This window comes from Quercus robur, chromosome 9 (genome assembly GCF_932294415.1).
Source record: "Quercus robur chromosome 9, dhQueRobu3.1, whole genome shotgun sequence".
In the NCBI taxonomy this organism is placed as follows: domain Eukaryota; kingdom Viridiplantae; phylum Streptophyta; class Magnoliopsida; order Fagales; family Fagaceae; genus Quercus; species Quercus robur.
Genome location: NC_065542.1, coordinates 30,072,258 through 30,086,435, shown reverse-complemented (window position 1 = coordinate 30,086,435; position 14,178 = coordinate 30,072,258). Strand labels below are relative to the sequence as shown.

The following is a 14,178-nucleotide window of genomic DNA, read 5'->3' as shown; positions in this document are numbered from 1 at the left end:
AGGCGGGTACCAACCTGCCAATTTTCAAAATTGTCAACATTGGTACCCAGTCCTATTTTGAAAATTGGTAGGTTGGTACCCGAGCTTGCTAGACTCGGGTACTTCACAAGGTACCCGAGTCCACCAAGCTCGGGTACCAACCTGCCAATTTCTAGAATTTACTTGGGACAACTGAAAAAAACTAGGCAGATTAGTACCCGAGTCCACCAAGCTCGGGTACCAATCTGCCTACTCCGGAATTACCCAGTCCAAATTTCACAACAGAAAAAAATGACTGTCAGATTAGTACCCAAGTCCACCAAGCTCAGTACATGGGTAATTATTTTATTTTTTTTTTTTGAATTGGCGAGAATTAATTAGAATGGTTTCGTATCTTCTTTCAGTTTTTCTTTTTGGTGTGTCTTTCAGTATTTCAGTATTTATCCGTCATGTGATGATTTACTTTAAAGTTGTAAATCATGAATCAGACCAATAGGAAAGCATTGAAAAGCTTTAGCTGCCCTGATTATCATCAAGAATGTGACCGAAATTATTATCATCATCAAAGCCTGATTCAAGAAGCGATAAAAATGGAGAAAAATATCAAATAGAAATCTACCATTGATCAGTCTTGAAGAGCAATCATATTATTTCTTGTATCAAACTTGAGATCCTGGCTTAGTTTGACATTACGCAACATGTACAGCAACATAAAATCATGTCTTTGGTAGTACTAAAAAGGATATAAATCTAAGCACCCATAAAAGCATTTCAAGCCATTCAAGATGAGAGTAGTATGATAACAAAAAGGAGATCAAAGGCAAGGCCCACTAATAATGACAGCCATGCCATAAAAGGAAACTATAACAATATTAGTAGTTAGATGAGCAGTTGGCAGCACTTCCAACTCTCGGCATGCCGACAGTTTCCCTCTTCGACTCTTCATCCACGGTGAAAGTTACACCACACACCTGACCAGAACTTTCCACCCTTGGCACGGGCTTCACCTCATTAAGGGGGTGTTCATAACTCCTCAAGCCTCCAGACGATGTGAAGAAGCATCCTTTGGAAAACAACAGAAACAGATAAATCAGCAACCTAGTAGTCATGCTCATGATGTAATATCAAACAAATAGACTATAGTATTAGTATCTGGAAGTTCATTCTAATAATTACAAAAAATCAAAACAAGTCCTACTTTTTTGAACTTTTTTTAACAATGTGGTAGATAAATGATAGCACTTGATAAATGGGAAAATGAGTTGATTAGAATACCATCAATTGTTGAAATATTTTGCAAAAATAGGGACTTCAGCATGCTGAATTTGAATACTTATCACTTCATTCACATCATATCCTATTTTTTGTTTCAATCCAATGGATGATACGATTGAAAAACACTTGTAAGAAATGGGCATTAGCATTTTACACATAATGATCCAACACATACAAAATCAACACTAGAAATAATACAGTCATCAACACCAAGCATAAGAAGAGAAAGTCTTAGTCCCAAAACGTTGGAATTGGGTATGCATCCTCAAGAGACTAATTGGAATGAACCACATGTACATAAGCAACGATGATATTTTAACGATATATGTCATAGTTGGTCCTTCAAATTTTTTCCAATCTTTCTTAAGTTATAAAAATACATAATTGAATGGCATATAGCATGCATTTTGTTTCAAGTTGCATTTAGAAGAATGCCACGATTTAAAATTAGCGTACCTAGTCTGCGACACCACCACTTGTCGGTACCTCATTCCACTTAAGGCATGTTCTTCGGTTATGCCCCTCTTGGTCACACAACCTGCATTGCACCTTCCTCCCCCCCTCCTTCCACGGTGTGGTTCTCGACTGTCTCCCACCCTCGTCCATCTCATTCCTGATTTGTGTTGAGATAGGGCGGCCTTTCTCTCGAATCAATCGGGGGTTAGGGAGGACCCTTCGAGTTTCTTCAGGATCCGGCCATGATAATCTATCTTTCAACGCAGGGAAAACGGGAGCATAGCTCCGAAACAGTGCATCCACGCTATAGCATGGGTCAATGTATTGCTCTGCATCATATCGATACCTAATACAAACAGCAATGACATGTGAACATGGTATCTTGTACAACTTCCATTTTTGACATGTGCAACTTCTTTGCAACAAATTAACTCCATGTGTGTGATCCCCATGTCCAGCACTCTCTGGATTATGCGGTGTATCTACTTGATATGATTGTTGTTGCGCGCTCAATCTTGTCACCCTGTGACGCTCCACCTTCGCCTTATTTCTCATGAAGATATCCAAGGCATATTTAGTCCATTTTTGTCCCGAATTTGACTGTGCTATGCTCTTATTGCGACGATCATCGAAGTAAGAATTCAATTTGAACCATGTGTATTTCACCATTGCCGTAATGGGCAAGCTACGAGCACCCTTTAGAACACCATTGAAGCACTCAGAGACGTTTGTCATCATTGCCCCATAACGATAACCCTTGTCAAAACTTAGAGCCCATTTCTCTTTGGGCACATCCTTTAGATATTGGTGCGCATCCCGGTTGACATTCTCAATTAACTCGAAGGTGGCATTGAACTTTCGCTCCTGGGTAGCACTTGCTGCCCTCCATACTAGATTTTTTAAAGTTTCATTGTTCCATCTAGTGTTGACATTACTACATAGATGACGAAGGCAGTAACGATGTTCTGTCATGGGAGGCCGCAGGGAAAAGTCTCGATTATTGTCTCTAAAAATAGCTTGTATCCCAGGGTGTCTGTCAGATATGACACACAGGTGTCTCCGGTCAGTAACATACGTTCTTATACAAGCCAAGAACCAACCCCAAGTCTCTGTGCTCTCGCTCTCGACAACGGCGAAGGCTACTGGATAAATTTTATTATTAGCATCTGTCGCCATTGCAATCATCAATTTCCCTTTATATTTTCCATAGAGGTGGGTTACATCAATGCTAATCACAGGCCTACACTTCTTGAACCCAACAATACATGGACGAAACGCCCAAAATACGGACTTGAATGTACAGGTTCCCTGTTCATAATTATCGTCCACTATTAACTTATACTCTGTACCCGGACTTGCGTCCTTCAGTCCTACCAAAAAACGCGGCAACTCCGCATAAGACTCCTTAAAATCCCCGTATATAGATGCAACGGCCTTTTGTTTGGCATCCCATAGCTTATATGTGAACCATAATGATTACGTTAGAAATGAATACAAGTTAAATAAAGAAACTTGAAGAAAACAAATCAAGACTTGTAAGACTATAATATTTCTTCGCTCCGCATTCCTTTTTTTCTTTTCTTTTTTCAATTTCAATTTTCATAATATAAAGTATTCATGGGTTTTGGGAAAAAAAAATATCATGATTATACTTCCCAAAAGACTGATGTCTCTATGTTGTATTGAAAATATAATGCAAGTTAAAGAATAGAATACCTTGTAATGAGATATTTCGTGTTTTAACTCTGCCAAAGCAACGTGGCGTAAGTTCTTTATCTTATACGCAGGGTCTTCTCGTATATAGCGCTCAAGTACATATGCTAAGAACACCGAATCAATCATCCGACCATCATGAGCATTCTGAATTTTGTCGCACGTGTGGGGGCCCTTGCATTTTGCGATCTTCCAGATATTGTCTCCCTTGCAACATATCACACGGACTGACCATGGACAGGAATCATCCTCGCAACTCACCATAAGCCTCTCTGAGTTTGAATGCTCAGTTTTGAAGCTAAAATTATCTTGCACTGCGTACCAAGTCAACGCACGTCGCACCGCCAATTTAGTTGCGAATACCATCCCTTTAATTGACTGCTCCCCAGGCGTCCATGGTAATACTTCCGCTTGCATAACCAGTGATGGATCAAACATATTATCCCAAGTGTTTTGGGTGAACCATTTCGGCGTAGGATCGGGACCGGGGCATGTCTCTCTATTTTCTTCTACAACCACATCTTCGATATGATCAACATTCTCATGTTCACCCATGGTATCTAGGAGCTCCTCGAAGTTATCCCTAGTAACATTGATATGGGTTGCATCATCACCAAGTCTGTGATCATTAGGGTTATTGTCGAATGTGAACCTATGGAGCTCATCATCAGGTAAATGCTCTCCTTCATGCACTTGCTGGGGCCCTTCCTCCTCCTCAATCGAGTTCCCATGGGCAAATGTCTGCCACGATTCATTGCCATACCTACTCCTGTGTTCTCTACACACCCTTGATAAGATCTTTCTGGTATTGATTCGATGTGCTGATCTACTCTTCCATCCAAAACAGTATGTTCTGAACCCTCTCTAGCCTCTACTGTGGCGGGCTCAACAGTGACATAGAGATCCGAAGCAATGAATCCTCGAGCCACCATTTGTGCAACCATTTCCCACATCATCTTCACTTCGGTGCCACCCGATAATTGTAGTGAATTGTAGAAAACCTGTGTGTCTACAACCCGTTGAGGTGCTCGATACACGATGGCAATCTTATGCCTAGAATGGTCTAACCCCATCGCCTTCAATATTCTTCGTTGCAAGTTCGTAAGCCCTATCCCACGTTTCACCTTAACGTATTTTTGCTTTTGGTTCGAGCCTTGGTATGACAACCCATGCAACTCATGATAATACATCTCCCCGTCGTAGTACACATAGAAAAAGTGAAAGTCCATCATTGACCTGTTATTAACAATATAAAAGTTGTCATCATCTATAACCACTTAAATAAAGATGACATATGATAAAAACAATTTATATTCAAACTCAACCTCCTAAACTTTCTGTATAGAGATATAAATAATTTTCAATCGTTTTAACCACATATCTATAATTTATAATATATTTAATTACAATACTTGGCTGCCAGCAAATTGTTAACAAAAACTGTGTTTTATTTAATATTTAGATAACTTGTAAATTATAGAATAAACAATATACAATGACATAGTATTCTTTTACATCTAAATAAATAAAATACATAGAAAAATAAAATATAAAATTTAAGATTCAAAGCATAGGCAAATATAATGACAATGATACGAATTCTTTTACATCTAAATAACTAAATACATAGAAACATAAAATATAAAATGAATTCCCCAAAGCATAGGCAAATATAAGTTTTAATGATACGAATTTCTTTCTTCTTCTTGAATTTTTTGTTATTTAGATATAGTTTATGTTAATTGTGGCTCCCCCCAAATGAATTTTGATATTGTATAGACGTTCATTTTCTTTACCAATATCGCTATTCACATCACTTGCCTTTCTTGCTTATCTCATAAATGAATGTGAACAATACAGTTATGTATAAATTTTTTTACAATTTTAAATTCTGAATTTTTGTTATAAACTAAGTTTTTTAAATATTTAGAAGGATAGAGAAGTAAATGCTGAATGGGGCATATTGTGAGAAGCAATCAGACAGCAAGATATATACACAACTTTACAAGTATTTGCTATATTTTTAATATTTTTAGATTTCACAAAATTAAATAAAAAACTTATACATGATTTCTTTTTTCTTAATTTATTTGAAGGAAAAGGAATCAAAGTACATGTCTAAACTATATGTATTATTCTTCTAAAGCATATAATAATTTATGGATTTACTATCTCTCTTTCAACTATTAGTAATTATGAAATGGTTTTTTTTTTCTTTCTTTTCAGGTAAAAAAAAAAAAAAATGCTTCTATTTGCAATTGTTTCTTTACAATATTTTGTTACAATATAGTTCTGCTCCATTTGTTTAGATAACTTGTAAGTTTTATATATATATATATATATATATATATATATCAGCAGTTGTACATGGACGCAGGGTGTTGTAAAAAACTGAACTCATGAACTGTGGTCATGCAAAAATAATGTCATACGAACCACACATGCACACACAATCAGACAAAACATTTAACTTATCTCTATGTATACAATAGGCAGGACCCAAAGGTTAAATGGTTTGCCTTCAATGGAAAAAACTGACATAGTTCATCTGCAGATGGTGACCCAACAATTGTAAATAGCTTCAGAAATATTTCACATGGCAACAACTGACTCTTCACATGGACTTGTGATGTTAGTGCAAGAGTCATTATGGTCATAAAGTGTACAAGTAAGCTGGTGAGGGAGAATCAGAAGGTATCATTTGCCTTAACTTAGTGGTTGGCGTCAGACAAGTGGGCAAGGAAAAAAAAGGTGAATTTCACTTAAATTTGGAAGATCAAATGCTCATTTATAGCTATTTTTTATTATCTTTTTTTTTTTTTTTCATTTTTGTTTGAAGATTAGAATAAGTGTTTGTAGATTGTAAGTGTCACTCTATCATAAGCTTATATTAGAGTAATGTTACAACCATAATTAACAATTTGTACAAAATGTTGATGTGGCCAACTTGTTATTGGTTTTTATTTAGGCCTACCATTAATATGCATTTTTTCATAATAGTTTAATCACTCACCACAACAGCAGTTTGTAAAAAAATTTGAAAAATAGTTTGTATCTCTAGCATTATTCTTTATATTATATGTCTATGAGAGTATATGTAATATTGATTGTGTGCATTATTTTTTGTTATAATGTTATTTGTGTAAATAATAATGTGTGTGGAAGTTTGTGTGTACAATATAAAAATAATACTTATGTGGCTAATGAAAAAGTGACATGACAATTATAATTTTACTACAAACACTTTATAAAAACTGTGGGAACTTACGTGTCCTGATATAATTGGATTTTATTTATTCTCATGGCAAAAATAAAGAAAAAAAAAAACGTTGGCTTCATTGTACATTAATTTTTCGTCAATAAAAAAAATAAATAATAATAATAATTAACACCAACCAAGTTCGCGTTACTTGGTGGCGGTCTTTGTGAAGTACCCGAGCCCACTATGCTCGGGTACTAGCAGACTTCCTACAATATTAAAAAAAAAAAAAAAAAAAAAAAAAAAAAAAAAAAAAAGCCACTAGCAGAGTACCCGAGTTTGGTGGACTCGGGTACTTTGCAAAGTACCCAGGAGTGGCCCAGCGTAATTTTGAACTTACGCAGATTGGTACCCGAGTCCAGGAACTCGGGTACCAATCTGCCTAAGTTCAAGATCACCCATGTACTGGGCCAGCGTAATCTTCAAGTTAGGCAGATTGATACCAAACACAAACAATATGCTAAATTCCACGTACGTTTTCCAACTTCAACTACACTGTGACCACTACAGAGATCAATCGCATTATGCAATATGCATTGAAAGAATCTTCAACTTTAAGTTTTCATACCAAACTTTACCACACACAGCTCCCCCCTAAAAAAAGTTTTTTTCTACCTCTAGTTTGTAAGCTCTTTGCACCACCAATGGCTTCCGTACGAACAATTACAGTATACTTACAAGAATATTCAAATGATATTCGAATTTATTTAGTGACAATTGAAATGATATTGGATTTTGCTGTATTACTTTAAAAATCTTGTTGAAAAGTAGTTAAGGAAAGTAGACCTATTCAATCACTTTAAGTCCAGCCTACTCCATTTTCCCACATTATAAAACATTATACTTTGGGGTTTCTTTCCTTCTTTTTCCTCCTCTTGTTTGTATAAAAATAAAAAATAAAAGAAGAAGAAAGAAAGAAATTAAGAAAGAAAAGGAAAAAAGAAAACCATTTTGTTTTATTTCTTTTACGTCTCTATAATCCTGTCAGCCTCAATTGTTCCTTCATTTACAAACTTGGGCTAGGGGTGTATTATTCTTCTTTACAATAACTCACACTCTGGAATATACGTAAAAGATTGAGAAATCTTATATACTTCAAAAATTCGTGGAACAAGCTACCTGAATTGGGGAGACTGAAAAAGTACAAGAAATTGCTTGTTTATGGTCATGAGTTCATTAAAACCATCTTTTTACATTTTTGCTAGCCCTGAGCTTCATCATAAGTTCCTCACGCTGAGCTTCTACCTCAGCGTATCTGAGGCTCATGTGGAGGTATCGCTCGCGAATGTCTATTAACTCTGCCTCTAGTGATGATTTTGTGCGTCCATTACTTTCTTTTGCCACTATGTCATCTTCTGCTATTGATTTTTTAGGAGAGTGTGCATGGTTGTTTCGGCTTTTAGACAACCTGCAGCAAAGATGCAGAAAATTCTGTTGAGAATGAAAAGTAGAACTAAAAAAATTAAGTAGAGTTTTGCATGCTTAAGGCATATGCTAGTTTCCTGTAATAAAAAAAATTACAGTTCTTTTATTTGCTATTTATTGTTGAGTAATAAGATTAAAAATCAGACTCCTAGACTATGATGATTGTGGTTAAGAAGTTTGTTTTTGATCACTATTTCAGAAAAAGTCAAGGAATCAACATTAAAAGCTTTGATCAATGTACAATTTGAAAGTGTGGTAGGCTGAAGTCAGTAAGAATCATTTTTTTGTAGTTTTGTAATCCATATATAGACCAAAAAGATACTATCAGTTTTGGGAATCTCCTCTTCTCATATTCTCATTCTGCAAAATTAATTAGAATTAATGAGAAGAATCTAATTGCATCCAAGGAACTAAAAATGGAAAGCCCTTTCTTTTTCCATCTTTGATTGTTTTTAAATGAAGATTTCCTTCACAAAGCACGACAAGCATATACGGATTATACCATACCAAGCAATAAAATATGCACATTTATGTGTTTTGAAGGTATAAGATCCTTATTTTATAGATACTTGTCAAGCTCAGCTTTATATTTGTTATTTGCTTCCATAGCCTTGGCAAGTTCATGCTCAAGCAACTGAATCTTTGAAGCAGGATCGACTCCAACAGCAAGAGGACTTTCATCAAGAATCTCATTGCCACTACCATCCTTTAAGAATTAAACAACAGAGTAATATAAGCTTTAAAGATTAAGATGAGATCACCCATACTAAAGGATTCCTTTGCAATTCAATATTCTCATGCAGATATAACAAGAGATATATGCATGATCAAAGAGATGAGAAAATGTTCTTTTGGTGACAATCAGCAGATTTTCCACCATCCGTTTAGCCCTATCTAAATAAGTTGAGTCTAATGTACAATAGCTATGGAGACATTGAATAAACCAAATATTCGGATACCCTACCTCTCTTTGATATTGGTTGCTACAAAGCTTCTGATGATCTTTTGCAAGTTCTTGTACTTGAGCATTCTTCAAGGATTGCTTATTTTTATTATCACGTTGCTGACTAGTGTTTTTCACCACTTCATTCTTCTAAACCAATGTACAAGTAAAAAGGCTATTTAGTTAGTGTTGACACTGAATATTACCATGCAATTGCAGAACAAATGAAACTAACCTTTGAGGGCTTCATATCTTCATGGACAGGAGTAACTTTAGCATGGGTTTTAGACAAACCAGGAACCTTCATAGTGCTGGACTCCCTCTGGTTCTGCTTCCCTTCCTTCATCAGCTTTAATTCTTCTTCAAGGGCTTGAGCTTTTGTTACACACTGATCTTTCTCCTCCTCAAGTAGTTGTATCTTCCGCTAATATTGCCTGTTTGCTTTCCTGATATGGCTGAGCTCATTTTTTGGTTCGGTCTCCTGAACAGATAGTGCCTCTTTTGCCATTAGATTGCTCTCCATCTGCAGAAGCTTTTCTTCTAATATTACTCTGGTACGTTTGCAGTCCTCTAGTTCAGACACAGCCTTCTGCAACACAGAGATCTTCTCAACAAGTAAATTATTCTCTGCCTTCAAATCTTCATGTTCCTCAGACATTAAATGCAATGATGTTTCCTAATATGTAACTACTGAACAAAAAATCCTTCCAAAACTTGTAACTGCTCAACTGAACCTGAAAATTCCCCCCCCCCCCCCCCACCCCCCGTCTAATTTGATATGGCAGTAGCTGACCTTTACAATAAAGGGTTCCTCATAATTTTCAAAGGTGAAAAATTTGATAAATATACAAATAAACAGTAAAAATTCCAGCCCTTGGCAGGTGAGATTTGAAAGGTTTGGGTCGCCAAATCCACTCTACATTGGACCTAAATCTAAACAATGTTAATAATTCCACTTCTTAGATCCTTTCTAGAGGCTGAACACACAATTAATAATAAAATTCACAGTTATAATTGCATCTACATTCGCTACGCCCAACTTCAACAAAAAGTTTCCTTGTATTGCATTTCTAAACATCCCACATTCATCTCTACAATTAGCAAATACCCATTAATAGAAACATCCCATAACAACTGATTGTTGCCACAATGCTTACTAAAGCATGCACAATGCTTATCAACCACAACCATGAAATCATCTATATAAGAATGCCTATAACATTCCAGTCTATATCTTGTAATCCATGTGGATTGCATAATAGTGGCTCATCATATAAAATATATACAAGAAGATCCTATACATGACAAAAAGATCCTATACCATTACAAACCCAAAGTAGCACAAATTCTGCCCTTGAATCATTCTCGTTTTCTTCTCCTCACCGATTCCTTGATTGGTCTCACCTTGCCTGAAAAGAACACAACAAGAACACAACACAAGCAAATATTAATATGCAAATGATTTAACTATAAAGCGATGTATATGTAATCGGTATCGAATCAAACTATAGTACCATGTCCAGTCCCACAGTCAGGAGGATGTGTCCGTGTGCGTTACGGCCTTCGTGGCCGATCCTCGATGTGCGAAGGCTCTACTGGGGGGTGGGTATCTGTGTCTGGATAAACTCGGTATGCACAAACTCAGGGGGGACAGCAACAGGGGTGGGTCGCCCAGGAATGGGCATGAACCTCATCTCATCTCTACCATCTAAAACTGCGGGGGCAGGGCCGGCAGTCAGTGGGGGAGACGTACGGGTGGTGGGCAACGGAGATGTATTAGGAGATGTGGGTGGGCAAGTACCATCGCTCCTCATGGATGGGGACCCAAATGTGTCTCTATGGGTAAACGTATGGGATGGACCCGCATCATCGTGTGCCATGGAGCCTACGTCATAAGCAGTGTCGTCCCACATCTCATCTGTTGTCTGACTTGCTTCCTCCATGGTGTGGTCATGCACGGGTGTATGACGCCGACTAGATGTGGGCACGTGTGTGTGACGCCGACTAGATGTGGGCACGTGTGTGTGACGCGAACCAGATGTAGGACGCCGAGCAGATGTGGGACGTCGACTAGATGTGGGCATGGGTGTGTGACGCTGACCAGATGTGGGAGGCCGACTAGATGTATGACGCTGGCTAGATTGACGGCCTCCACACCTTTGACGTCCACCTGCTTGCCGACCACGTCGTACAACTGGTTCACTTGTGTTGCCCACGTCACGTGCATGGTCCAAGGATAACCGACCGATCTCTTCAACAGCTTGCAAGGCATTAATACAGTCGGTGTAGATCTCAGACCTTGGTTCGCACTTCGTTATAATGCGCAACTGCGATTCAACCTGTCAGAAATATACAATAGTAATGTTAGTAGGTTTAACTAAACTATGCGAAGCAAAGTACATTTATAACGAAACAGTCTTTGTAAATTTACCAAAGTGTCCCAGTACGAAATCTCTTTTGTAATATGGCGAACAGTGCGGGGACGAAACCAAACCAAATACTCGTCATTGTAGTTCATCTCCCCGTGAAAGGCTGGTGCATCGGCAATTCTGGCGTGCGCAGCCCATTTAGCTATATGCGGGGCATGTATTCGGGCCCAATCTTTTTCGTGCTTGCCCTGGAGGGTGATCTTATGCAGTTCAATTGAAGTATCAACATCTTCTGGTATGCCTTGCTTCATCCCAAACTGTCAGAGAACACGTTCGGGATGATGGCCTTTAACCACCCAAAAATGTATGAGCGACACAATAGACCTCCATATGTGTTGGCCTGCCATACAATATGCGGGTAGAGAACGCAAATAATTTCTGTACGGCTCCCAAACAATCTGCAATGATTCAACAGATGCAAACAACCATATTAACAATATAATTAGAAAAAAATGTGTAACGAATGTGAACAATACATGTAACTTTGAAATTAAGAATGTTTTTTTTTTTTTTTTTGATAAGTAAGAAAGATATATAATTAAGAATGTTTATTCACTCAAAAGTAAATTGTAAGTACAAAAACTACATGCCAAAGCGGTTCCCACTTGTAAGACACGATACCTGATTTGGCCGCAATGAAGTAAGCGACAGACGATAGGCACGTAGGACGTGCATCGAATGTTCAGTTGTTATCTTAGCCCCTTTCCATCTAGCAAACAACACAGACATAACCTTCATATTAGTTACTTACATAGTTCCCATGCGAACAAAGTTAATGAGGAAATGTAAAACGGTAACTATCTAAGATGTTACATACCTGACAGCAAGTGGACCTGGAGGCAGTGCCTGGTGTGGATGCCTCATCACAGGACATATGTGGGGAAACCTCGCCCACGCCCACAACTGCACCAATAGTAGTGCACCCCCAATCTGCTTGGCTGTCTTCTCTGATGCCTTACAGAGGTGTCTATAGAGCTCACTTAGTGCTGCACTACCCCAACTATACTTCTTTCCGTTGCTGATTGGATCGAAATATTGCAAATACCTAACTGAGATCCGTTCTCCAGACTTATCCATAAATAGCGTACCACCTAACAACTCCAATATGTAAAAACGAGCATACTTCTGCACAAGCGCCTCAGGGGCGTCAACCGGGAGAGGGTTGCGAAACTGATCCTCAAGCCATTTGGCTTTTATGCTCGCCCCTTCCAGCACTCCAGTGTTCTTATCTTTTCCAAGTTGTCTATCTGGCGGTTGGTACCCTAGCAATCTACGGCAGACGTCACGCCAACTGCCCGTCGAGGGTATAGTTTCCACCAACGGCAAGCCATCTACAGGTACCCCCATTATAACCTCCATATCTTGTAGTGTGATGGTCATCTCACCGTGGGGCAAGTGAAATGAGTGCATCTCCGGCCGCCATCTCTCCACCAACGCTGTGATCAATGCGTGGTCAATGTCCATATATGGGACCCGAAGCAGCCCATCTAACCCCGTTTCAGTGATATAAGCGAGAATTCGTGGATCTAACCCATCTACCCCTCCTTCAAGCAGACCTTTGTCTCGGTGACGACAAGTCAATACACCTGGCACTTCCTGCAAATAGAGCAGTGTAGTATTAATAATAATTACAGTACCACATAATAAGTACACTTCAAAGTTAAATTCCGCCCATCTTTCGACTACATATATTGAACAAGTGCATACCTCGCCTTCCAAATGAGCATCCCAAAGCAAACTTGAACGATGCCCATCCTGCCTCGTCAACAAAGTCTGTATAGCTCCATGTGGGTCCATATCTGGCATTTGGAAACAACATCAAGACAGTCTTATTTATTTATTTTTAATTATAAACAAATTTGTCTGAAAATGGCAACATTATTCATCTAATACAGTCTTTCACTGATTTAATAAATTATTTTAGAAAAGTTAGTTATCAAAGCATGTGTTTCGACAATTGATTCATTTAACAAATTAACATTTCTTTTGATAAATTAACATAGTATCAAAGCATGTGTTTCTACAATTGAAACTTATCTCTACACTACTAAAATAAATTATAAATAACATAAAAACGTGTTAAAATAATAATTAAATTCACTATTTTTTAACATGAGACAGAACTTTTTATCTTGCAATGTGTGCATGTGCGTGAGTGCGTGAAAAGATTTGTGCAGCTCATGGGTCCGGGATACAATTATAATTTTCCGAGTAACATTGGAAAGATATACATTTGGACCACAATACCAAGTTCCCGTTCACATTGGTAATCAGTATTCTCAAAACCATATCAGTTTCCTTAAAGAATAAGAGATTGCAGTCATTAATAAATTTTAATTGATTTAATTAGTACAAAATCTTGAAATAAATTTTGATGCTGTCACTTTTCGCCATTTGGGTTATTTACATACCAATCACACCCAAAAAATGCCAAAAATGTAAGCGCATCATGGGTAGTTCAATTTTCTTCTCAAATATAGAGTTTCAATGGCTTATTGACTTGAATAAAATGAATTACAAAAAAAATTTGAGTACGCGATTGTGTGGTGCAATAACATTCTTCACAATACAAATTGCATAAATTCTCTTTTTAATAAATCTAAAATATTCAAATAAGCTTGCATATTCACATTTGCATTAACCCAGTATGCTGAAAAAAATATTGGAGACAAAAGCCACTGCCATTCTTGAACAGAAAG

General features: G+C 37.6%; 3 protein-coding genes and 1 long non-coding RNA gene across 4 annotated transcripts; all 4 read right to left on the bottom strand.

Moving 5' to 3' along the window:
- Positions 1 to 1,710: 1,710 nt before the first annotated feature.
- On the bottom strand, positions 1,711 to 7,084 carry LOC126700946 (uncharacterized). Its single transcript, XM_050399109.1, has 4 exons — positions 7,023 to 7,084; positions 4,254 to 4,659; positions 3,427 to 4,164; positions 1,711 to 3,165 (listed from the first exon to the last, which is right to left on the bottom strand). The coding sequence occupies exons 1-4, from the start codon at positions 7,082 to 7,084 to the stop codon at positions 1,711 to 1,713; spliced, it is 2,661 nt and encodes an 886-aa protein (XP_050255066.1).
- A 531-nt stretch (positions 7,085 to 7,615) lies between these two features.
- LOC126700488 (uncharacterized) lies at positions 7,616 to 9,721 on the bottom strand. Its single transcript, XM_050398659.1, has 4 exons — positions 9,286 to 9,721; positions 9,072 to 9,200; positions 8,677 to 8,813; positions 7,616 to 8,090 (listed from the first exon to the last, which is right to left on the bottom strand). Exons 1-4 carry the CDS (start codon positions 9,394 to 9,396, stop codon positions 7,859 to 7,861), a joined length of 609 nt encoding a protein of 202 aa, XP_050254616.1. The 5' UTR covers positions 9,397 to 9,721; the 3' UTR covers positions 7,616 to 7,858.
- A 369-nt stretch (positions 9,722 to 10,090) lies between these two features.
- Positions 10,091 to 11,008, bottom strand: LOC126700491 (uncharacterized). Its single transcript, XR_007647197.1, has 2 exons — positions 10,565 to 11,008; positions 10,091 to 10,459 (listed from the first exon to the last, which is right to left on the bottom strand). It is a non-coding gene; the product is annotated as an uncharacterized LOC126700491 (long non-coding RNA).
- A 718-nt stretch (positions 11,009 to 11,726) lies between these two features.
- LOC126700945 (serine/threonine-protein phosphatase 7 long form homolog) lies at positions 11,727 to 13,412 on the bottom strand. Its single transcript, XM_050399108.1, has 4 exons — positions 13,187 to 13,412; positions 12,297 to 13,075; positions 12,066 to 12,188; positions 11,727 to 11,877 (listed from the first exon to the last, which is right to left on the bottom strand). Exons 1-4 carry the CDS (start codon positions 13,283 to 13,285, stop codon positions 11,727 to 11,729), a joined length of 1,152 nt encoding a protein of 383 aa, XP_050255065.1. The 5' UTR covers positions 13,286 to 13,412.
- Positions 13,413 to 14,178: the final 766 nt, after the last annotated feature.